The sequence below is a fragment of the Embiotoca jacksoni genome, unplaced genomic scaffold, assembly GCF_022577435.1.
Source record: "Embiotoca jacksoni isolate LCO1_2020_lvr unplaced genomic scaffold, fEmbJac1.0.p SCAF_8, whole genome shotgun sequence".
Taxonomy (NCBI): domain Eukaryota; kingdom Metazoa; phylum Chordata; class Actinopteri; family Embiotocidae; genus Embiotoca; species Embiotoca jacksoni.
In genome coordinates this window covers 11,689,230-11,715,209 of record NW_027185436.1, presented here as the reverse complement: position 1 = coordinate 11,715,209, position 25,980 = coordinate 11,689,230, and the positions used below count along the sequence as shown (strand labels likewise).

Below are 25,980 nucleotides of genomic sequence, written 5' to 3'. Positions count from 1 at the left end.
TAAATGTGGGTGCAGGTGGTGATAGTTGAATGCTCAGTGAAAGGAGTTATCAGCTGTTGATATTTACCTGCAAGTCCCGACCAGACCCAGACCGACATTAACTTTACAAACCAGCAGTTAGACTTGCTGGACTGAGAAATATCTTGAGAGGGTTTTGACTGAGAGATGCGTGATGACCCTCTTTCAGTAAGCAATTGATTAAGTGTTATGTAATACACTTTGATTATCGCTATGTCTTTCCTTAGTTGTGGATTGTCACCACCCTCCTTCAAAGGTGAACTGTACTTGAGTTTCAAACAGGATTAAGCTCTCCATTCTCAAGTGGCAAGCATATATAACTGTGGTACGTACTGTAACCTGTCTCACCTGGAAATGTGCCAGACACAGTCCCTTATGGCTCAATATGAATACTCTGGCACAGATGATGTCATAAGCGTTGTGAGTGTCATATGTATTGGGATCCCGAGGCGAGTGTGAAACTCATTTTACTGCAGACTTTTGAACTTGACCTTTTCTGCTTTGTGGCAGTTCAGCCTTGTTTTTATGGCCGCTTAAGTGCAGATGATCAGATGATGTGGGTTTAAGTAGCTGTGGGTGCTGAGAAAACATTATTTTCCTATTTGGCACACAGTGTTCCATCTCAGCGGTCAATAAAAGTGTAAGCCGTGTATACAGTAATGCAGTTAATAGATATAGAATATAAAAGAATAATAGCTGCATCCTCAACAAATAGAAACTTCCATTTAAGATTATAGTTTCTTATTGAGGAACACAAACTTGTGATATATCACGGATAGCTGTCTTTATTTTGCTCTATATCTTTTTTAGTGGCAAACAAATGTTGGGATGTTGTTGTATTATGATTACAAATGTTTAACTTGCATAACTTTGTTGCCTTTTAAACCCATAAACAATTTAGATCTTTGTTTCAAAATGTCCATAGTCCATTAGTGCATTACAAATGATTTACTTGGTTTAAACTGTCTGCAACAAGCAGAAAGGATGCACGGCAGGTGCTGGCCTGCTCTTCTTTGGAACCTGTTGAGGAGCTTAATTTGTGATAAATTCATGAATTGGAAACAGTGCAGGTGCAGAGACTCTGAATTAGGCCCATCATCACATGTTGAGCGGCTCAGTAAGCTGAGGTCACTTCATTTAACCTGGATAATCCAATCCAAATCCTCCCTGTAGAAAATATTCTCGGTTTCCAGGCAGTGCTGGGCACATAAGCCTGTTTCCTCAACAAGATTATCACACACAGTTTCTTGCCTGCTTGCTTTCTTCTCCTGAGCTGGCTCTCACTTCCTTGCTGTCGTATTGCTGTGCCTCCACTACTGTCATGATCAATTTTTTTTTACTCCTCCAAGGCAAACACTCTTTTTCTTTACTTTTTTTCTTTCCATTCATTCAGTTTCTTGCATGTATTCACACGCAGTCAAAGAGACGATGGGATGAAAGAGAGAAAGGGAAACGGTTTAGAGAAACCGATAGTATCTCCTCTTATCTGAAAACTTTGTGATAAACATGCCGTTATGCTGGACCTCACTAAACTCTCTGTTAGGAGGCATTTTCTCTTGGTATGAGAGTGAGTTTGAACATGTTTTTTCAGAAAACTGTCCCATGCTCTGCTCTCTGTAGATTCTGCCAAGTTTAAGCAGCAACTTTTCAGAGCTTCAAAAACCTTTATTTCTTTACCCTTTCCTTATGTCCTTGGAAATGAAGAAATGGAAAAGTGAGTGAAAACGGAGACAGAAGACTTCAGTGAGGAAATTTGGAGGGATAAACAAGAACTGAGCATGAACAACCTGCCATATGAACCTCATCTACTGGGAGGTTTTAAGAAACCAAAACAGGGACAGATGGGCGAAAATTACACCCTTTTTCTTTTTTCTCTATTTGTTGCTTTAAAATTGAAGCTAGAGGGGCAGATTTTAGAGTGGAAAATGATATTCATGGAGTATAGTTTTAGTGGATAATCTATCACTGGACTGAACTAAGGTGAAATGTTTGATTTAAGTCTCCTCTGTTCTTTCTTTAGCTGACTCTTTGTTTACTCCCGTCAGATTACCCCTGTGTTTTCATCCATAATTACACCAGAGAGAAGCAGAAAGAAACCCGTGTTAGACTCCTGATTTGTTGTTGGTTGTCGCCAGTATGTCAGTTACTCCATTAATTAGTATTGGCTTGTTTATGGGAAGGCAGTCATGGCCTAGATAATGATGCCAAAGTCACTTTTAATTAATGACCATAAAACATTTATGGACCCGTAATTACACAGTGGCAGCTAAGCCTATTAATATTGATCTGACTGTTAATTATTCTAACTTTTCACAGGACTTATCTGTGCTACCATCCTTTAATTATTTTTTTACAGGATTCTCTATTTTAGTCTTGGTTTTACAATCAGTGTGGGCTCTCCGAAAGCGTTCGCAAATTTTGGACGTGTGTAACAGCCTGTTGTTGTGTCACCTGATGTGTCGGAGTCACTGAAAACTGCCAAAAGGTTTACTAAAAAGTCGATAAACTTCAAGAGATACTTTTTCTTCAAAAGCAAAGAAATGATAGACAGCTAGTATGAAAGCTTTATTTCATTTCTAAGCTCTCAGTGCTACAAGAGACTGTAGGCCAGTCTTCAACATGTCTGTCTTTGATTTAACCAGGAATTATAAAATCAAATGTGATTCTGATTTCTCTGTGATGACTAATTTAAAAAATGCATAAACCATTCTGTCTGTGATCAGGATTTTATTAAAACATTTTTTAACTGACAACAGTCACTTTAATTTGATCCTGTAGCTTGACCGGGAAATGACTAAAACTCCACCTCTGACAAGAATTCAAATGTCCATATAATCCAGTGATTCTCAGCACCCACATTGTTGTTGTTTGTGTCTCACCAGCATACAAATACTAAACCACAGCTTCATGTAAAACTGCCTGAACATTACATGATAAAGTGCATGTGCAAAAGCAGCTTTTGACTATAATCTGTGAAACGTCAGCAGCTGAATGTGTGACAGAGATGTTTCCCCCAGATGTTTAGGATTTGAAATGTCTTCTGGTGATTTTTTTTTTTTTTTTTTTTTTTTTTTTTTTTTTTTTTTTTTTTTTTTTTTTTTTTGGTCTAATAGATCACAGAAAGCCATGAAAGAACCTGCTCTTATGCAAGACACTCAACAGGCAAAGACCTGTTGCTCTCCATCTGCCTGTCATGTCATACCTGTGCATCGTCTTAAAGTCTAAAACCCAAATTGTTGGGTTGAAAACCTAAAATATTCGTTTTAGGCCAAAAGCTTTGGAGATTTGGAAATTCGGTGAGGTCTGAGATGGTGAGGGAGTGACAAGAGGGGAGGGAACAGAGCATCTGGCCAGCATATGAGATGGAAGGGAATCCCAGGAAACTTGGTGACCCACTTCTTCCTGGTTTTTCCATTTAATGTAGCGTTTGGACATCAAAGGAGTTGAGACACATGGCTGCCATCTCGTAACGGATCTCACGTGAGATCTAAGAAACTAGGGACGGATGAAAAAGCATCATTGCTCTCCATCTACATCCTCTGTAATTTACCCTCAGTAATCTTCCACCTACTGTATACTGCTAAGTTTTAATCTTGTTTTACATTTCATCTTCTTTCTTCCCCCTTGTTTTTTTATGTTTCTCTTTTATCTACCCACAGTATCTGCCCTCCATGCTGTTGTCTGCATTTATTCCCATTGTAAAGATATGTCCCTATGTCATAATGTCCATTTAGACATTTGGTTTATGTCTCTATGTTCTGCTTATCCAACACAATCCAACACAATCATTTATTTAATAACCTTTTCTGCATAATGTTGTCATTTATGTATATGCATGTGTGCAGATTAATATATCTCTCATTTAAAACGTAAATGTCATTTTGAATATCGAAAGTAGGTCTTTATGTCACTTGTTTACTTGGTTCCAGTTATGTGTTCCTAAACATGTATTTGACGTTTGACAGAACGATGAAGAAACAAATGAATTTGTGTGTGTTTTCTTCCGCTAGTTCTGATCTAACATGGCGAGATGTTCAGCACATCATTGTAAAGACGTCTAGAGCCGGACATCTCAGTGCCCCTGACTGGAAGACCAATGCTGCTGGTTACAATGGTACGCATGCACGCACAAACAAACAAATGTCGCTAGTTTATCAATTCAGCCCACCAACAGCAGTGTTTTCTCAGACATGGATCAGATTGATTCAGAATTCATTTCAATATCTTTTCTGCGAAAGAGTCTTTGAAATGAAGTTGATTTGACTGAACTTCATTTGAATTTCCCTTTTATAAAGTTGACTATCATTTTTTAGATGTGTTACTTTTGTTTGATATTTCTTCAAAAAGCAAATAGACAAAAAAACATGACAGGATTGAGCCGATAAAGTTGAATAACAAAGCTTTATGAAATATCTCCGTTTTGAGTTGATTTCTCAAACTGTTAGAGCTGATCATTATCGAGCAACTAAAAAATAAAAGGCAACATTTTTGTGGTTGACAACTTCAGCTCAATTTGAACACAGACCACTTAGATGATGTTCTGAGTTGTCACATTTTTTTTTTTAATCTTAACACATCAATAAAATGGCATTTGCATTTACTGTTCATTGTGAGATTATATTTTTAAAAAAATCAGGACAGTCGCAGAGACATCATGATACAGTATTTTCACCAGTGAACTAGTTTTTCTCCAAACAGATGAGGGGTGATAAGTAGTCTCCAAAAAGGTTTCGTTCTTGCTTGCTTAACTACAGCGCCGTCAGCTGCCATCTGTCAGGGTCCATGTGGTGGGTGCTATTTTGTAACTTTGAGTGTTTAATTCGTACCTTCGTGTGTATGTATGTGTGTGTGTGCTGGAGAGAAACCAAGAGAGTGAGAACTAAGGGTCAGCCAGGCTGCGGGCCCAGTGTGCCTGGAGATTTTCCAAGTGACAGAACAGGGAAGGGGGGGTAGCGGAAGTACGAGAGGAATTTATATTTGATTAGCTGTACCAGTAAGTTGAGTGGTTTCCAAACTTTATTTTCCATTTTTGGTAGGGATGCACAATATTATTTTTCCACCTAATTGCAGCGAACATCAAGTCTCTCCTGTAGGGAAGTTAACATATTACTGTGCTTGCTCTTATCGTTCTTGCTGACAGATGCAGACATGAAATACAATCCACATTCACTGGACAAGATAAGGAAACGGCTTCAAACTAGCTTATGTAAAACTTTTTGATGTAAAATTTTCTTTCAAATTAAACATTGAGATCTATCTGACTAAAGCAGACTTGGATGATGATCTCCCTCGGACAATAATTGCAAATACAGCTTTGCTTTATAAAAAAAAAACTCCACACTGCAGACACATTGTTGCACACTCTTTCACGTTCGACATAAGAGACATGGCGCTGTGCACGTACCCTCACACCGGAGATGTGGCATTCAGCATTTAGACATATTTAAAGTGTTGTTTCAGATTAGATGAGAATTTATTAATCACACAGTGGGGAAATTTAGTCGTCACAGCAGCATGTACACAGTATGAACAAATTTACAAATACGTATGAAATAAACTAAACAAAATGGATAAAAAAATTATTATTTTTGAAAAAAATAAAAGCAATAAAAGAATAAATACAGACACAGACCATATACACAAAAACAAATAAAATAAAATTCGATAAATAAATACAGCTTGGACGATGATTTATTGACCTCTAATATCAACAGAAATTTTCATTTCAGGCCAATATTTAAAATTGTTATTCATCCATAACCGATGAGGTGCTGATATTATTTTACATCCCAAATTTTTTTACAATTATTAAACTTCATACTGTAGATAAGATAATATCTGTTAAAACAACAGTGTTCAAAAGTTTTGATTTTGTTGACACATTTGGACTTTTTGATCATTTTCATAACAATTCTAAGAATCTGAAAATTATATTACCAGATTCCTTTAAGGATGGTTACAAACTTGAAAGAATGGACATTTAATGCTTAATCTGACTCCCTGAATCATATTATGTGTGGCTGCCTGATTTCCGAATGAGTTTGAACATGAAATAATCCTTCTTGGTTAAACCATCATTAGTATGCAAAACAGTAGAGTCAGTAAAACAGCAACAAGTATCAGTCTGATCAGCTGTGACTTTTTACTGTTTCCTGCAGTCAGCCACCTGTACGGCTTTGGCCTGATGGACGCTGAGGCGATGGTGAAGGAGGCGGAGCGATGGAAGCAAGTCCCTACTCAGCACGTCTGTGTGGAGAGCGCCGACCGACAAATCAGGTAGGCACGAGACCGAAGAAACGCAATCCGACCACCCGACATGCAGAAATAAATCCGTCTGCTTTAGAATTTAAATACACAATGTCTAAAAGTATGTGGACATGCTGACATTACACTCATGTGTGATTGCTGAACATCTCATTCCATAACTATGGGAATTAATGGACTGCTGTAACAGCCTACACGCTTTAAGGAAAACTACACACCTGAGTTTTGAACCTGTCACAAGAACAATGGTAAGTTGGCCATGTTCGGTGATTTGGCCTGCGTTGTAGTTTATATTCCAATCAATCTCAAAGGATTTTGATGGAGCTGAGGTCAGTTCCTTCCACACCAAATGTAGAAAATCACTGCATGGTCCTGACTTGGTGCACAGACAGGAACGGCCTTCAATAAACTGCTGCTACAAAGCTGGAATCACTCAGTTGCTTAATATTTTGTTGTATCCTTAAAGTTTAACATTTTACCTTACTGAAATTAAAAGGGCCTACCTAAAAGCAAACAGACTGGAGTGTCCATGTAAAATTATTTTGAAAGTCTACTGTTTTGGTCATCGTCATAAAGAAATCTGATACCATCCAGCGCAAGTTTAACCAACAAGTGTGACCGAAAATGTATTCTTTATGAATATTGAATAGTTTGTTTTTGTGCGTCTCTCTTTGAACCCCTCAATTGTACTGTCTTTCTTTTCTTTCTTATTTTTTCTGTCTCTAGTGCTTTGCACTGGCATGTGTTTGAGAGTGCGGTTGTGCAAGCTGTACCTTGATAGGGGCCAAGCATTAGTTCTGGCAGGGTGGTTCTCACATAAGACCTTTACTATGCGTGTACACACACACACACACACACACACACACACACACACACACACACACACACACACACACACACACACACACACACACACACACACACACACACACACACACACACACACACACACACACACACACACACACAGAGAGAGAGAGAGAGCCAGGGCTTCACAGCTTGTTATTCTTGATGCAGCTGGAAGCCTGAGCACTGTTCTGTGTTAGGCTGGCTGGCTGAACTTGGGCCCTGAACTGGTTTGCTTTCAGTCGAAGGCTCAGTGGCCAGCGACTGCAGCATTATCAGTGTCATTCTGTCTGTTCTGCTCCAGTACACAAGTCGGTCCATATGAGGCTTATGTAAAGTCTAGCTTGTGTCGGAGGCAGTCGTGCTCAGGCGTCTTTTTTCATGTAATGTGTGCTGGCTAATGGAGAAATATTCACTGCTGTTGAGTGAAACAAATAAAACCAACCCTGTCTGTCATTTTGGCCTCCTTTTTCCATGTGTTTTGTGTTTATGAGTAGCCTCTGACATATATAAATGGAATTATAGCAGAAACAAAGTAATACTTCCTTCCAGCCGATTTAAAGTAAAAGTCGACAGTCACGAGGGAACAAAAGGCTTTGTTTTGTTTTTCTTTGGGGATGAAGGCAAAACAGTCATGAAAGTTTTATGTGTAGCACATTTCAAAACAGAATTTTCACACTGCCCCCCAAAAAAAACATTCTTCGTACACCAAACACTTAGTAGAGCATTCATATATGCATAATGTCATGTGTACGTGTGCAATTGTGTTACGAGTGCTTGTGATTGTAGGACGGGGAGCAATAAAGAAAGAGTATGTTTTGGAAGTGTGCATACATGTGCGTCTTCTACATCTCCCTGGGTGTGAATACTGTCTGCACGTGTAGTCTGTGTTTCCAGCCTAACTCGCTACAGCGCTAAGTGCAGTCGTCACCTTACTGCTGTGTTCCCACACACCCTCTGGCTGGCCCCTCTGACTGCGTTTGGTAATGTCTGTCTGCAGTTGATCTCGGCACTCCACTTGGAGTGTGCATCGGGAAAATTGTGTGATCTGTGTGCAATCAGGCTGGTGGTAATCAGCTGTGCATCTGCTCTGCTTGGTCCCATGCCTATGGTTCAGTTATCTGTGCTCTGTCATAGAGAAGCCAGAGCCGTTATATCGGCTCAAGACTCCCCAGACATTACCGCTGACCGCTTTCCAAACACTCATCCAAAGAGACAATCAGTGTTGTTTTTCTGTTATTCATTCCACTGAGTCAACTTGAGCTCACACAATTTAGTGTCTTTCTGTTTTCAGTAGTTTTAATGTAAATTGTTTATATTGACAGTCTCTCGATTTGTTCTGGAAAAACAATTCATAGGGCGCTGCTTTGAATAATAAATCACTATTGCTCCTTTCATATTACTTTGATGATCTAATTGATACAAGACATTAACTGAATGCATCATTGTTGCGAAATGAAGCAACATGTCTCAGTGGAAATTATTAGTTTCATCTTAATGGCCAATTTTGGCTTTTTCACTGAACATATTGATATTTTTAGTAGTCATTAAAAATCAGTGGACCGGCATTACACGGTCTGAATGGCAAGACAAAACTCTGTGGCTCTCTGTCTCAATCAATTTCTGAGCCAAGTATAAAAAATGTGTTGTTCCAAGAGACATGCTTCATGTTTCACACAACTGAAGACAATCTATATCAGCTGATAATTGCCTCACGGTAATTTTCCTCTCAAAGACAAACATCTGTGCTGTATCACTTAGTAACTAATATGTCATGGCCGGGAATCCAATAAAATGCTTTTCAATACAGGATCAAATGACACAAGTCACTGGCAATAATTTTCTTTCAACCCTCTATTCTGCAAAAAAATATTATAGTAAGCAATTTATGTTTTGTTTAGCAAGTGTAATTCACCAGCTCTGTTTTAGTTTCCAGTGAGTAAACCTTGCATGTAATCCAGTTGCTGTAATGAGTTAATATGCCGAGTTGCACCAGCTGCTTCATGTGCGACTGCGACTGCAGCAACATATGACTCTTTTTCTCCAGTCTTGTGCTGCCAAGATGGTATTCATTGTCCCCTCCTCTGGACCTGTCCATGTTATTGGTGTTGCTTCTTATTAGATCATACCACAGATGTTATTCAAGGGGCCATTAGATGTTTGTGTTGGCTGTGCAGTGATCTTTCTGCCAGAGCTCTGCATAGCAGAAAGAGCAAATCATGTTGTTTGTCTTTCTTATCATGTTCAGGTTCTTAGTTTCTTTGGCAGGTTGAGGTTTAAGAAATAGAAAACATTAATATGGGCTGTTGTGCATGTCCTTTGGGTTTTTAGAGGTTAAATCAAAAGAGGTGCATGCGGTTGCTTTTAGGTGTATTTAAAAGTGATTTTAAGTGTTAAGTCAGTCACTAACAGCATTTTTGGAAAGAGTTGACAGCGCTGAATGTCTTTTGTGTAGGGAGACAGCCATCTCCTGTGTTTTAAAGATGATGGACAGTTTTAATCCACTTTAACCAACTCTATGCTTCCAGACTGTGGATGAAACAGTGAAATGGGAATGTGTAGAGCTGTTCCCAGTTAGAGCATCTCTGAAAGCCCAACAAACTCACTTTGTAATTTGTCTACTAATTGGTATACTTCCAGTTGTTGATTCCATCTTCTCTCTGCAGTCATGTGTAACTTATTCATCTCTCCATCCTATTACAACGTATGAATTTGATTGGCCATCTGCTTTACTTTAATATCTGATATCATATTTTGGTTTGCCTTTGTGTTGGTGATGTGTTTTCAATTATATATTACACAATGAACTTGTATACTAATCAATCAGCTTTAGTTAATATATAAATGTCGATACATTTGGTTTCTTAAGTTTCTTCTATGTATTGGTGTGTGTTATTAGAAAGAAAACTAATGACTTAAAATTTTCTTGATGTGATGCACTGATTAATATTAATTTTAATTGACCAAATTCTCTGTGCTCCCATAAATAATAAACAATGGTTGAATAGTGTTTTAGCCTGTTTTTTCTTCTTAATGTTGAATTGGTGTCCTTGTTGTCCTCCAGAACCATCCGTCCAGAGCATGTGGTTCGGTCTGTGTACAAGGCGACAGGATGCACCGACAACCCCAACCACCACGTGATCTATCTGGAGCACGTGGTCGTACGTATCACCATTACACACCCTCGCCGTGGGGACCTGTCAATCAACCTGACTTCACCCTCAGGGACCAAGTCTCAGCTGCTTGCCAACAGGTACAGAACTGAAACAAGTTGTTCATGTTTATCTGCAACACCACAGCTCATTAACTTTGTATATTGTGTATATTTTATAGAGAATTTTCAGAAAATAATTTGAATGCAAAGCTGAAAAGACTTTACTAAAGGAGCTCCATAGTCAGATACTATCAAATAAGACGTATGCAGTTCTATACTGAGCTAAAAGAGAAATTTATGCATTTTATTAAATTTGCATTATAGTCTTGTATAGTAATGTACCATGGCCACTTGCCATCAAAATGGCATATATGGTTAAGCCAAAAATATAATTTACACAAATAACCAATTCTGATCTTACTTTCCTACATTAAGCATGAAATATATCCAAATCTCCGTGAACACGAAAGGGTTCAAGGGCTTGGGCAGGAGAATTTTTTTTTTACTGATTGCTGTCAATTTGAAGAACTGAGAAAAGTGATGTGTTCTGCTACACGATGTTATTAAAACTGTCTGACCCGCAGAGATAACGTTATAAAACACTCTGCAGGCTGCCTCTCTCCTCTCTGTCACACATACATCACCACTTTTTTGTTTGTCTCTCTCAATCCTTCAATCCTACCTGTGACTTCGCCATCTCTTTCTGCTCTCTACGGTTTTGGTTGCATCTCCTCTCCAGTCTTCTCTCTGTTCCCCTGCAGCTCTTCTTTAGACTCGAGCGACCAGCTCCACCGTTTCCACTGCCTTTCAGTTTAAAATTTAAAATTGATTAAAAATGGCAAACAAACACCAACGTCAAAAGTGTTGGGTTAAACTGGCAGGCTATTAAAACTTAATATACACCTTCCAACCAGTTATCATTTTCAGCTACCATTATACAACATCAAGTAAACCACAGTCCTGCACAATGTTTGGCTACAGTTCATTAAAGGCTGTGATTGTATTTTGTTGAGCGGTTGTGAGTGTTTGCTCTGGTATTTGCAGTACTTCAATCACAGTACTTCCTCATCTGATATCGTGTGATTTGTTTTCTTTTTTTTCTTTGTGTGTGTGTGTGTGTGTGTGTGTGTGTGTGTGTGTGTGTGTGTGTGTGTGTGTGTGTGTGTGTGTGTGTGTGTGTGTGTGTGTGTATTAATGATGCGCAGGTTGTTTGATCACTCCATGGAGGGTTTTAAGAACTGGGAGTTTATGACCACCCACTGCTGGGGAGAGAAGGCAGCAGGCGACTGGGTACTAGAGATCTATGACTCACCTTCTCAACTGCGCAGCCAGAAAGTACCTGGTAAGACAGCATTAATTATTAATTTAATTAAAAAAGGACCATAAGTCTCAATCCTCATTGTTATTTATTGTGTTTATTCTAATTGACAGACACGGTAGAAGTAGAAGGGATAACATTTTGTCTGGAATAGATGGAGGATCGGCAGAGGCACACAATTTTGTCTGGAGCTGAACTTAACAACTAAGATTACCCACTAATTTAGAGTCTCAAACTGAGACTAAAAAGCTGCTACGTCAGTCACTGTAATTCCATGTAACTTTCCTAGTTTTCTTTTGGGTATCATTAAAAGTTTCATATGATATGATCTACTTGTGGTGGCTGAAAATAGCTGTAAATACAGGGCTGAAAAATGTAGACTCAATTCCCACTCTCTCTGTGTTCTAATGGTGAAAGTCAGGTGCTGTGCCAAATACAAATGTTACCACAGAACTAAACACAAACTTAAAACCTGCTCTTTTTCTTTACATGACTCAGTTATAAAGGCAGGTCCAAATGTCAAATACACAATCAAATTAATATCAAGAGATTTTCAACTGCTCTCCATCAGGACAGACTGAAATCTCTCCATATAGAAGAGAATTTTTACAGTTTCTGTTTTCTCAGGCAAGCTGAAGGAGTGGTCACTAGTGCTGTATGGCACCTCTGTCCACCCGTACTCGTCAATAGATAAGCCTCGCCAAACAGAAACGCTGATGCCCACAGATGAGGAGTTTCCAGAGGAGTACATCGGTAAGTGATAAATCCAGAGCTGTACATTGACAGATTCGTCAGAGTGGCAGCGTTGTAAAGTAACAGCTTACAAGTATTGTAACATGCGCTCTTAAAGAGTGAAACAAAAATGATTAATTTTTGATGAGGCTGGTAGGGTGTAAAAACAATTTTTAGGGCTTTTCCAGTGAACTGTGTGATTCTTTGTGTCTCCAGGCCCCTGCGACTCTGAATGCAATGAGAACGGCTGTGAGGGTCCTGGACCCCACCACTGCATTAACTGCCTTCACTTCTTCCTCAAGTTCAAAAACAACACCAGGTCAGACTGCTTTACAACATCATGATTAAAACTGCTTTTGCATTGTTTACCTTTTTTTTTTTTTTTTCGGTGAATGGCTATAGATGCTCAAAGCATATGTAGCATATATATGCTTTATATTATATTATGTTTTATATTATATTATAATATTTTTATATATATATGCTATATATATATATATATATGCTATATATATGTGGCCATGGGAGGTGACAGGCGGCAAGGAGAGGAGGACACAGAACACATGGGGAAACAATAACAAACAGACAGGGGAATGACAGAAAATATGAGGAGAGGTGATTGGGGACAAAACAGAGGAGCAAACAGGAATCCTAACAGAAGTCCAATGAAGATAGCGATCAATATTAGCTGAGGGGGTGTCGGTCAGATAGATTTAAAAAGGAAAAGTGAATGTTGTTGCCAACCAATCCCTCAATTTGTGGATTTTATCAGCTGAGGGAGAAATTTTGATTGTGTCAAAGAAACATCCGTTTATAATCAGCATACCAGCGGAAATTTACCATCTAAGTTTGTTGGCAGTGTTAATCCAACAAATGAGGTGATGCATCTCAAGACCTTTTGACAAGTAAATTTGAAAACTAAAAAGAGAGAAATCTGACAAAGGTATTTATTTGGATCAACTCAGCAAACTTGCATTTCAAAGCCTTGTAAAAGTGTTAAAACTAGGATTGTCCATATACATTTCAGTTTTTTGGCTATGTAAGGTCACTTTTATATGGTGATCTTAGAAAGTACGTACATGTTGACCAGTCTGTTTATCAGTCTGATAAGAGATGCTGTTTCCTGTCAGTCATATTACGTTCTTTCAGTCCCTTCTCACTGTTAATTGTGCATATACAGTAAGTCCGTGTGTTTGAGTGTGTGATTGTAAATGTGTGCATGTGTGTACATTTGTGTTTGCCCTTAGGATTCCATTAGGATCAAAGTCTTCGGTAATTGCCTTTGTGTCGGCTTGTCTCTGCACTAATAAAAGGCCGGTGCAATCAGTGAGAATGTGCAAGCTTAGGTGCAGCCTTATCATTAGCCCACTTTAGAGGTGTGCTGCCCTTTTCTGCCACCACAGGGAGCAATTGATGAATGAATATTGGGGGAGTGGTGGGAGGAAGAAGGAGGGGTGGCGGCGGTGTTTAATGTGCAGATAATTACATCCCTGCATGAATGTGTTTGATGGTCTACATTCACCAAAAGGTTTGAGGGTCCTTGGAAGTGTGTGGGTGTTTTTTTTGCACGTCCATGTCTAATTATAGGATTTCTGTGGCCGTACGGCCAGTAAGTTCCCACATAGTTTGGACCAACCTGAAAATTCCCCAAATTTGTTTCTATTTATATTGATAACTTTCCATGTTTAATAAGGAATGTATTGTAGAAGAAAAGTCTTCCTTACATTATTGTCCATAAACTGTTTTCTAAGAGTGTTGTCCTCTTTATCAGGAATAAAACCTGATGGGAAGAATTATTCAACTGTTTAATATAATTGCAGCTGGATATATTGAATTATGAATCTGTCCTCTGAGATTCTGAGAGTATTCTCAAAAGCTCATTGATAATGCTTGTGTTTTATTACATAACGAGAGCTAACAGGAAATGTTGCCTGAAAAAAATGTCCCCTTAGATAGCTTTTTACCACATGTTTGCACTGACAGCATGGTCTGGAAAAAGCAGTTTAAAGTTCACATTTAGTGGTGTCCATGGTGTCGATGTTACTTATAATCTTTATTGATTGAATTATCATTTCAGCATAGCAGAGAAATGATGATTAATTTGGAGGACATTGCTGTGTGTACACGTGTATTATGTGTTTCACACGTCCTATATGTGTTTCTTTGCAGGAAACTGCAGAGTGTGAATAAAGTTTAAAGTGTGTGTGTGTGTGTGTGTGTGTGTGTGTGTGTGTGTGTGTGTGTGTGTGTGTGTGTGTGTGTGTGTGTGTGTGTTTTGTGCTTTTGAGAATTTTCGAGGTCTTTTTCACCTTACGAAGGAGGTTCTGAGTGAACTGAGGGGGTGTGAAGTTATCCAGCAGATGTTGACCTGTTTGCCATGCAGCACCTTCACACACACAACTCTGCCCCTACACCTTTGTATCCATTTGCTGGAACTCATTATGTGATATTGTTACAACAAATATAGGTTTTATTTCTACTTCAGATCTATAAAACTATATTTTATTAAAGCTTATATGCACTACAGAGTATTATGTCCATAATACATGTGTTTTATATTTTGAACTTGTTAACATGCTGAACTGTCAGATGGAGCTTGTTAATCAGGAAATAATGAGGTTGACATGGCTATCATCATTATGTTGTTCAAGCGGGCTGCCCTTCACAGGAAACGACAACCAGAATAAATCTGTCAGAAACACATATTGTGTCTTCTGATGCTCTTTTTTCACCCGGTCTCCCTCTTCTCTCTCCCTTTAATCACCTCTCTCTCCAGGATGTGTGTGTCCGAGTGTCCCAGTGGTTTTTTCCGTGACGATAGGAAGCGCTGTAAGAAGTGCTCCTCCTTGTGCGAGACCTGTGTTGGTAGTCGTAGCGACCAGTGCACCACATGCAGAACGGGTTTCCACCTCAACGAGGGCTCCAACACCTGTGTGGCCAACTGTGCCGACGGCTTCTACCTCGATAATGGTGCGTTTCCCAGCTAGTCAAACTGACTCTGCAGTGTTCAAACTATTAACTGATGAGTGCACGCATGATAGCACATAATGCTGTCAAGAATTTGTTTCTAAACTCGTGGTTTTCTTTCATCGTTCCTTTTTTTTTTTTTTTTTTTATAAGGCTTCTTCAGTCTGCGGTGTTACATCTGTTTTCTTAACATGCGGCAAACAAGCTTAATTAAACTTAACAGTTCTCCCATCTACACAAAGGTGGAAAATTACTACTTTGTGCCCACCCAGTGCTCTGATTGTCCTGGCAAGTCTGTTGTTACTTTGCTGTCCATTGATGTAATTATCCTGCAGTCGGTTAGGTTAAAGTACAAGGAAAGGGTGGAGAAGGTTTCCACAAACAGAAAAAAAACTTGACTTTTAGAAACATCTGTGTGCCACTAAAAATGATCAGCAAAACTACTTTCATTCACTGCCCCAGAATGACGCTGTTGTATCCTTGATGTAGCGTGTAGCCACTTGTTTATTTTTATGCGCTTGCTGAATCAAACAGGACTGAAAAGGCAGAGTTAGTTTGCAGGGCTTTTTTTCTTCAAATTAAAAATGTAGTGAAACGTGAAATAAAACAGATCTGCAGGAGGATTGTCTTTGGATTACGTTAGATAACTTGTCTTGTTTTCTATGCCTTAATCGCCAGTTTATAATGAACAGAGTAGTGCCGGGGTATTATATATAGTATGCACTCAATGTATAGTATGTACTCACTGGTTTGTCTTAAATTCAACATGTATGCCAGTCTGGATGAAATCAAATCAAGAATGAGAGACTGAAACTATGTATCTTATAATTGTGTATATATATTTGCTTTACAGCCAAGATAATGTAAGTCCTGGCAGCTCTAAGAGTCTCTGGCAGCAGAGTTCAATCATAACATTTCAACACACCAAGCCGTAGTGGATACTTTTATCCTTTGAAATGTCAACGTAGCTGAGCATTGTGTTGTTTTTAAACAAGCAATCTGGAGTTTATTTTGTTATTCTCATTCTGAGAGCAAAGCGAGGAGAATTCCTGCCTTTATCAGTACATGGACAGATCTTATTACTTGTCAAGATAACTTTTTAGAGATGCCAGCGTTAGAATTTATATAAACAAAGTGTGTTGACATTTTTTCACAATCTCACATATCCATAAAAGGAATACGGCTAGTATTGGACTCTATTGGAGCTGGTGTTTTCCTTATTGAATAATCTTTTTTTTGAATAGTTTTTGATGAACCAACTGAGCTTAACAAATATGTTAATCATCAAAGTTTTGAACAACTTGTGAATTGTATGAAATAAGCACGAATTTTGACCTCCTGTCTCAGCTTAAATGGGGGAATACGACTCTTGAGGCAATGTAAAAGTGACTTTTTTTCTTCATGGAAATCAGTCCGCAGCCTGTCTGTGTCCTGCATTCACCCTGAAAAGATTTTGCTTCCTAAAAATCCTACCAGAAATCCTCACATACTCTGTCTCCTCCTCTTAGCACTGATAGTATATCTAACCCCAAACAAAACCAAAAAGGTTGTCTCATAAATTAGCAATGCTTTTTTTTTTGGAAATGCAGAAATAGTTTTAATATGTAGTCACAGTCAACTCTCTGGCTTCCCTGGAAAGATAAAACATGCTATTCGCATATCTTTCTGGCAGTCGTCATTGCTGCGGAAGGCAGGAGTGCCCATGTGCATTGTGTCAAAGCATGTCATTGCCTTTAGTCTGCCTTTTGAAATATTCATGTTCATTCCCATCCTCCCTCACTACCACTACAGTCCTCTTTTTCAGATCCCGCCCCCACCGCCACCACCCTTCATCTTGCCATCTCTTTCCTCTTCTTCCTGTTTTGTATGCCCCTTCTCTTCCTCTCCTCCACTTAACTTACTTCCTCGCTCATTTTACCCCTTCTCATACTCTTCATCATTGTCTTTCTCCTCTATCCTTTTTCTCTTTTCCAAATGCAGCCAGACTTCTGCTTCCTGTTAGCCACTGTGTGTGACTGGCAACCTCTTTGTCTTTCAGATTCCAATATTTGCAGGAGATGTCAGGAGAACTGTAAGAAGTGTACAACCTCCAATATCTGCACAGAATGTAAACCTGGGATGAGGTAAGCTGGGGGCCATGTCGATCGGAGCCTAACCAGAGTTAGTTAGTCAGTTAAGTGTCTTGGCAACCACTAATTTCAGTCTCACTGTATCTAAATGAGGATGGGTGGTATAATTTTAGTAACTTTCCAAAACAGACAGTCTTGACATGTACTTCATGTAGCAGTCGGTCGGCTGTGTGGAGGTGAGAAAGTAAGCGGAGTAACTAATTGTCCCTTTTACATGTGCGAACAAATGCGTCAGGAAAGATTGTTAGAAAGCATCCACAATCTGGCCCTCATTATGACCGCAGGCATTTTGTCTTTAAACAAAGTCAGATGTCAAGTCGTACCAACGGCTTTGTTTCAATCATACTGCCAAAGTGCACCACACTGCCACAACTCACCCAAATATATGGTTTAATTTAGCATTAATTCATTGTAAAATATGTGAAAAACATGGTGTTCATGTGACTCTGCGGCTCTGTGCTTGGAAAACCTTGAACATTTAATGTTCCATCAGTTTTGCTTGAATGTCAGTTTTGTGGTTTCAGGATAAAAACCTTTTATCTAGTTGAACACTGTAGGAACACATTGCTGCTAATTCAGACCAGCATGTTACTCTGTGGTTTATGGTCGCCAGCATGAACCAGGGTTTCCCAACTGTTTTCCACTTGGGACCCAAATTGGGTAAACTGAGATTCACCCAGTGACCCAGGCTTATTAAAACCCACATATACTCGTGTCATATGGAGACCCACAAGAAGTGGATCTGTTTTGGGTTGTAATCCTTACTTTGAAGAACCTCTGATCTGAACCTTTTCATTAACCATGCAGACATGTTCCAGTTCAGTTCACTTCCTCAGCCGCCTCTTCAAACCGACCCAACTACACTTGACCTGACAGGATAGGGCGTTTCAAAGTGCTGGAATTCCTGATAGGTCATGAAGGAAACACTTGTGAAGTGTTTAAAACATATTGTGGTCTTGAACTCAACTTTAAGTGTTCATTGTAGCCAGAGGTGGAGGTGGGGACACTTAAAGGCCATAATTTCCTCTGAATGTCAGTGATATCACAGTAAGACACATGATCATGCACTTATTCTCTCTCACACACACACACACACACACACACACACACACACACACACACACACACACACACACACACACACACACACACACACACACACACACACACACACACACACACACTCTCTCTCACACACTCACACTCACACACAGACACAGCCTTCCTGCTCCCATTTAATTCACCATTAATGTTCAGTTAGGAGCTGGGGAGGAAGAGGGGACCAGACCAGATCGCTTCTGGGAAACTTTAGCTAACACGGACCAGCTGTTTTTCTGCTCAGCGCAGCAAGCTCACCAATCTGTCCTCACTGTGACTTCACATCGCTGACTTTATAACCTCCAAACTTGCCACCTAACTTGCCTCTACCCCTACATCTTGCTCCTCCAAAATCACTTCTGTTATTTGTTGGTCAAAAACACAAGTATATTTGATTACGCTTTAAAAACAGACATATTCCTGTATATTCGTAAAAGTTTGAAGTAAAGGCCTGTCGTTGTTATGCACACCCACATGGTGCTGCAGTTTTTTTTTGATTCATCAATGCTCCTGCATCCTTGTCCAAAAATTGTACTGCAGCAGTTGTTGTGTCCGAGTTTCAAGTGAAAGCTGGTCTAAGAGTTTTTCAATATAATATTTTTTCCTCGTATTTCTTATGAAGGTGTATCTTGTTTGTCTTTCACTTTGCAGTCTCCAAGGAAACAAGTGTCAGATGACCTGTGACCCAGGAACTTATTACAATGGACACAGAAGGACTTGTGAGCCCTGTCATCGGGCATGTGCCACCTGCGCTGGTAGGAAGTCATAAGACCTTTAATAATGAAATACCTTTACCAGGGTTACATCTATCATGTAGGTCAGCATGTAGTTTTGAAGACATAATAAACACTTTTGAACATGTTTTGTTTGTCATCTGAATAGTAATGCTCTAACAAAATTCCTAAAGCGTGTGGTCATGTTATTTTTCAGGCACAGGTATAGAGGCATGCACTAAGTGTGCAGAGGGCTACTTACTTGAGGATTGGCGGTGTGTGTCAACATGCAGCGCTGGCTACTACCTGTCAGAGCAGACCTCAGACAACGGACAGGTGCAGAGATCCTGTAAGAAGTGAGTCAGCGTGCCTGCCAACACCTCTACATCACAGTGAATAAAGGGGGAACAACTTTCCAGTGTGCAGAGATAAAGAAGAAACTCTACTCTGCTTGAGCAAGTGAAGAGCAAATTTCCTATTTGACTTTAAATCCAGTTTAGCCTTTGCAAGTCCCTCAGCAGTGAACAGCCTTGGCATTTTCTGGTTTCTGAGAAAGTGGCCTGCAGATGATTCAGACACCAGCTTCTCCTGTGAAACACAAAGTTTGTTGCAATACACCTGTATTTAAAAGTGGGATTCAAACAGGAATATTTCAACAAAATTCATCTACAGTCACTATAACAACAAGGAGAAAACCTAGGAACAGATTCCTACAACTTCCCTGTCAATTGGAGTTTATAATAAAAGTATGAACTTGTGTTCCTTAGTTTTTGCATGGCTTTGACAAGCCAATCAGAAATGCCGTTTGTGGGAAAGCCATACACAACTTTGAGACTGAAGCAATGACTGCAGCAGACAGTTTTGTTGTCTCACTCTTTAGTAATGACAACCTGGATGAGGAGAAAAGGGAAGGAAAGAACATGTAAACACGTGATGACGGTTAGATGTCTCCTATCACACCCACAGTCAAACTCCTCCACAGAGTCAGGCGTCTTGTCTGCTTTTCTTATCGTTCCGTGGTATGGGCTCGCCTCCCTGGTATTTTTCTCTCCCACCTTGAATTAATAATTGCTCACTTGATCCTTTGCTGTATTTGACTCCTTCATTCTCTGTCAGCTCCCCTTCGCTCACAAAACTTTATCAGATCCTTTCTGATAAATATTTTTCCCATTTTCCCATTACCAAGATGGTAAATGTGAAGACTGTTTTCATGTAGCCTAACATAGATTTTTTTTTTTGCACCTAAAGGATCTACGTGTAAATGCAAGGCATTGTTTTATTTTGATTTTTTTTTTTATATTTTGCAAACTAACATTGATCTGCTCTTTTATCGTCAGTTGTGTTGACACACTTTTACAGTTTAAGATGCACATCAGGCCAGAATACGGAGAAATAAATATGATTAAAAGTGCAGGAATAGGGCTCTTTTTCATTCTGCAGTTATTATTTACACAAAACCTGATATGACTCTTTAGTATTCAAGTATAAAATACCACACTGTACTGGTGTGTTTGTTACTGAGGGATCATTTACTTTGTTTTTATGATTATAGTTTCTTATAATACATAGGTTTGAGTGTATATTTGGAGAGTAGTAAAGTTGAAATGTGAACGGTCGATATGACAAAATTTGGAACTTAGTCAATCACTATAAAGGTAAATGATGCGCAGCATGTGACAGATATCTAAACTGAACAATTCTAACTCTCAGAAGATTTAGTGCTGCCTAGACTCATGCATAATTCTTCATACAACCTTTGACAGGTGTGACAATAGCTGCTACGAGTGCTTGGGACCCGGGGAAAGAAACTGCAGCAGCTGCGTCAGTGGTTACAATCTGGAGGCAGGAACCTGCGTGGTCAGCACCATCTGCAAAGATGGTGAGTTATTGGCTTTCTTATCTCTTAGATAGTCTTGATGTGTGTTGCATTGCCTCTTGCGGTCAATGTGGCTGGCATTAAGAGTTAGACTAGGATTGAATTGAGGTCACAGAAGAATAACCTGCTTTAAAATGAAAACAAAAATCATATTTTTCCCAAATGTTGAATGCAAAAATAAAATTGTGAGTTAATCAAAAACCTCAGAGGTGCAGATTACCGTATCATTTGTCTCTGAGGCTCTCAGACTATTTTGCGTCTCCAGGTAAATTAATTTTTGTTATATATCCCACAGGGTGGAAAAAAAAAATCAATGCCAACGGTAGCTTTTTTTGAAGCAAAGCAAAGGACTCACTTGTGGCCTTTTTTTCTAATAGTTTGAGCTTTGTACTAACACCTTGAATTAACCTGCTTACTGTTGTAGCTTTAACGCAGGAAGTCTGCTCTTGCTTTTGTGCTTTTTTTTTAAAAATTTTTTTATCAAGGTCTTATTTAAATTCAGCATGTTACTAATATGAAATCTCTGGAATTACACACTCACTCTTATTCTAACATTAAGCCACACTTTTCCTGGTTGTTCTCACTATACTTAGTCACACTGAATGGGCTGAAAGGATCATCGAGAGCATCCTCCTTTTTTTTTTTCTTTTCTTATGCATTTCATAAATCTGCCCCACTAAAATATTTTTCCGATCTTCTTTTTTCATAACTTGTACTCTCCATTTTCTTTTATGTGAGCTTCATCCTATAGTCTCTTTTTCCAAATTGTGCATGCTTGGTTATTGATCTTTTAATGTAAACCTTCCTGCTTTTTACTGACCGGCTGACCTGATGGTCTGAATTTGAGACCCAAGCCTGTGATTTGCTGCTCTTGCCATGACCTTGTAGTTAAGATGTACACATGGCCACAAAGTCTCCCAGCTTGTGATGAGATAAAACTCTGAGGAGAAAATGATCTTCACGGTATGACCTTTCTGTTGATGATGAGGACTTTGCTTAAAGTGCACACTCAGTCTGTTGTCCACCTTCCTAAACCAAAGGTTCATATATTTTCAGTGGCATCTCAAACGCTGTTGTTGATAAATTAAATAATTGGCTTACAGTTTTTACAGACTGGTGGTCCACTTCAAGACTTTTGTTTATGCAAAATGACATCAAGTTGTGCATTTCAAAAATCTTCAATTTTCTAATTTTGTGACGTTTGTTTTTTTCTCTCTGTTTTTTTTCTCCCAAATCTGTTTTCCCCTTCCTCCTGACATGGATCCAATCACTCCACTGGACTACAATTATTTTCCACCTCGATGAACATCACGTGTGATTGGATCACAAAACTCTTCCTGTCACCTGAACCCTCTCCTGACCAATCACACGGCCCTGCCTGTCATTCAACCATTGCCAATGGTTCTGCCCTGTTTGTTTGTGTGAACCCCTCCCCCCCCCCACCCGCCCTCTCCAAACTCCCCCCTGTATCTTTTCTTCCTGGTCTGTGGAAAGCAAATGAAGAATCTTGGGCGGAAGGCAGTTTCTGCGTGCTTGTTAAAAAGAACAATCTTTGCCAGCGGAAAGTGCTGCAGCAACTGTGCTGCAGAACGTGCTCGCAAAAGGGGTGACGGGACATAGTCACTGGGCGTAAAGGGAGTGCAGGGGGGATGTGGGGGCTCAGGGGAACCCCTCCTTCTCAAACCCCCTGCCCACTCATTCACAGTCACATAATTTATAAGAGAATCTGTGCCTCTTAAAGGGACTGCATCGGAGGTGCGATGACAGGACTACAACAAACCTACCTTTTTTCTGTACTGGGACACACACACGTGGTCAGGGTGTAAAATGACTGGGACTTACTTCAAGAACAAATGAGCAAATGAAAACAAAAGTGAAAACAAACAAAAGAATAAAAGTGTCGGTATTTTGTGACCAAAGCATTAATGCCAAAATAATTGAACCTTCTTTTTTGTTGCCAGTGTAGGAAGCATAGCTAAAAACAGGAGCCACTCAGCCTGTGAATCTCTGAATACGTCTGTGTGTATTTTTATTTTGGCTCCTCTTCCTCCTCTCTTTCCAGTGTTAACGATAAACAGATGGAAAGCGAACATACAGTAGGAAAGGCTGTGGTTTTCTGCCTGTAAATATACGTCAAAGGAGAAAAAAAAAAAAAGAAGCTCACTTAGTAATGTGAAAGTAATGTGTGTCTGGGCTGACTTTGGCTGTTTAGGGGAGAGAAGACAAGTTCGCACACAGTTATATTCACACACACACACGCACGCACGCACGCACAGCACATAGATGCGTATATACCACACACACTCATAAACATAGATACATGAATCAGCTACCACTTGAAGATACAGACGCTACAGTTTCACCATATGCCATGACTGATGCATGTTACTGACCAAAATCACCTCATTTCATTTATTTAAAAGGAAAAACCTGCCCTCTGAATAGTGTGTGTGATTGTCTTTATTATTGGTGTGTCTCGGAGAATGCCATTAATTCTTGATGTAAGCCCAGACAGCATTGATTCATTCAAGAGGTAGTATAAGACGAGTCGATAGTCATTCCTTCCAGAGCTTTCTGCGGGGAAGGAAACACGGCAGTGAGTTCAAATGAATTTGTGGTACGAGGGATGTACCGATGCCCATTTCTCACTCATGACGATTTTAGATGCTGAACTTTTGCCCAAAACTGAGTGTTGATTCCATCCATTACTGTGACTAAACAATATAAAGCTCCTCCATTATTTTGTTGTCACTGGATAAAGTAATTGAAATACAACTCATATTTGTTACAGGGATCTGCGATAATTTTATATGTTGGTTTGATTTTCCACATGCCATATATAACCCCACTGGGGGAATTTTGCCCAATAACGATATTCTATCTGTATTGGTGAATCCCTACATGTTACTGTTCTCAAATAAAAGTTTTAGACGTTTCTGCTCTTTGTCATTCCACTATAATGGCAATGCATATCAACTGAAGTACTGCTCTACACTTTGAACACAGAAGGTAAAAAAATTGGCAGAGAAAATATTCTTGTTATTGTGTTTCATCGGCAGGTAAATGTTTCTGGCAGGCAGACAGACAGCGAACTACTACGGTGCAAATCGGAGCAGTGACGATTTGGCTTTCAGTTGTCTCAGAAAAAGGCATTTTGTTCAAAATTCAAACATAAAAATGCATTTGGCAGCCAAACTTTGTGGTCAGTCAGCCCAAGAAAAATTTGAAAACAAACACAACAAGGCAATCGATTAATTTTTTTTCTATTCACCCTGTAATTGTTAAAACTGAAAGTGAACTGATATCTCTGCTGAACCAGGCGCTGTGTCAGAAATGTAAATCGTATTAAGTTGAGTCTACGTGTGTGATAAAGCCAACAGGCTTCAGACAATTGGTTTCTCCTCCTGTCTGTCCCTGAACTTTACCCGATGGAACTCAAAGGTTATTCTGGAGGTGCTGGTTTCTAATAAAGAACAGCAAAAAAATAAAATCATGTTTAAGATTCTTATTTTGTGTGGGTTTTCACACCTACAGCTTGAGCATTTACAGTATTAGATGAATTGTTGTACTGTCAACTGGTTATGGTTATTGATGATTTGTAATAAAGATTGATGAATCCCCTGTTTTGGTTAACAAAAATTTTATCTTGGTCATTGTTTAAGATGACTTGTGTGTGTGTGTGTGTGTGTGTGTGTGTGTGTGTGTGTGTGTGTGTGTGTGTGTGTGTGTGTGTGTGTGTGTGTGATAGTAGAGGCATACATATGCACGCACACACATGCACACACAGGCACACGCGCACACACACGCGCGCACACACACACACACACACACACACACACACACACACACACACCCCTCCTATAAAAGCTGTTTTTATTGTGTACCTGTGACATATCTGTGACAATGCATTATTAATGTTACTCAAAGTCCTAGTTTTGAAAATCTTTTTTTTTACTTAAGTGTTCTTATTAAAATGTTTAATCTGTTCATGTTTTTGTTTTCTTTTCAGTTCCCATTAATTATTTTAATTAGTGTTTTCTCAGTGTCATTTGCATTTTTTTAATCAATTTTCCAAGACATTGTTTTCACTGATTATTGAGTTAATTTTTACACATTCATCGATGGCAGTAATTAAATGAAAGTTATGAATGCCCCAGGCAGAGCACTCAAAGGGAAATAAGGAGAAGAGCCGTAAGAAATTTCTTGTTTAGTTATAGTATTAGTAGTGACATTGAACAATCATCCAACAGCATTCAATGAAGCTTCAGCTTGACGCTTGAAGGCTGTCTTGAGTCACTTGCAGTATTTTGGAGATATTTTAATTATATATCTGCAACTGTAACTAACCCTCCCATTAAAGCCATGCCGCTTTTTTTATGTATCCGCGCCGGGGAAAGCCCCAGCTGAAGGCATTATGTTTTCGGGTTGTCGGACTGTCCGTCCGTCGCATTCTCATGAATGTGATATCTCAAGAACATTTTGAGGTAATTTCTTCAGATCTGGCACAAACATTGACTTGGTCCCTGATTAAGTGTTGGGAGTCAAGGGTCAGGGGTCAAGGTCACTGTGACCTCACGTATGTCCAATTTGTGTGAAAGTGATATCTCAGGAATGCCATGTGAAAATTTCTATGAATTTGGCATGAATTTTCACTTTGACTCCAGGATGAACTGAATAGATTATGGTGATCAGAGGTCACGGTGACCTTACATCTGTCCAAATGCTGACTCGGTCCTCACCAAACTCCAAACGAATGTTTGTCTTGTCGCGGCTTGAGTTCCCTCCAGTGCAGATACTTGCCATAATTAACTTAATCTCTCCACTGTTTAGCATCTCAAATAAAAGAGAAGCCGTGAGGAATCTTG

The 25,980-nt window shown here is 39.3% G+C and overlaps 1 protein-coding gene across 3 annotated transcripts in view; it reads left to right on the top strand.

Annotated features, from left to right (window-relative positions):
- Positions 1–25,980, top strand: part of pcsk5b (proprotein convertase subtilisin/kexin type 5b) — a 75,445-nt gene that overhangs the window by 30,279 nt on the left and 19,186 nt on the right. Inside the window, exons 10-21 of one of the 3 annotated variants that reach the window (XM_069138271.1) lie at positions 4,029–4,132; positions 6,177–6,294; positions 10,193–10,381; positions 11,488–11,624; positions 12,228–12,353; positions 12,549–12,651; positions 15,109–15,302; positions 17,338–17,422; positions 19,178–19,281; positions 19,457–19,595; positions 21,003–21,118; positions 22,619–25,102. In XM_069138271.1, coding sequence (XP_068994372.1) covers positions 4,029–4,132; positions 6,177–6,294; positions 10,193–10,381; positions 11,488–11,624; positions 12,228–12,353; positions 12,549–12,651; positions 15,109–15,302; positions 17,338–17,422; positions 19,178–19,281; positions 19,457–19,595; positions 21,003–21,118; positions 22,619–22,725 — 1,522 coding nt within the window. In that variant the 3' untranslated portion in view covers positions 22,726–25,102. Of the gene's footprint in view, positions 1–4,028; positions 4,133–6,176; positions 6,295–10,192; positions 10,382–11,487; positions 11,625–12,227; positions 12,354–12,548; positions 12,652–15,108; positions 15,303–17,337; positions 17,423–19,177; positions 19,282–19,456; positions 19,596–21,002; positions 21,119–22,609; positions 25,103–25,980 lie in introns of those variants that run through there. The other 2 variants (XM_069138270.1, XM_069138269.1) reach the window with 2 other exon arrangements.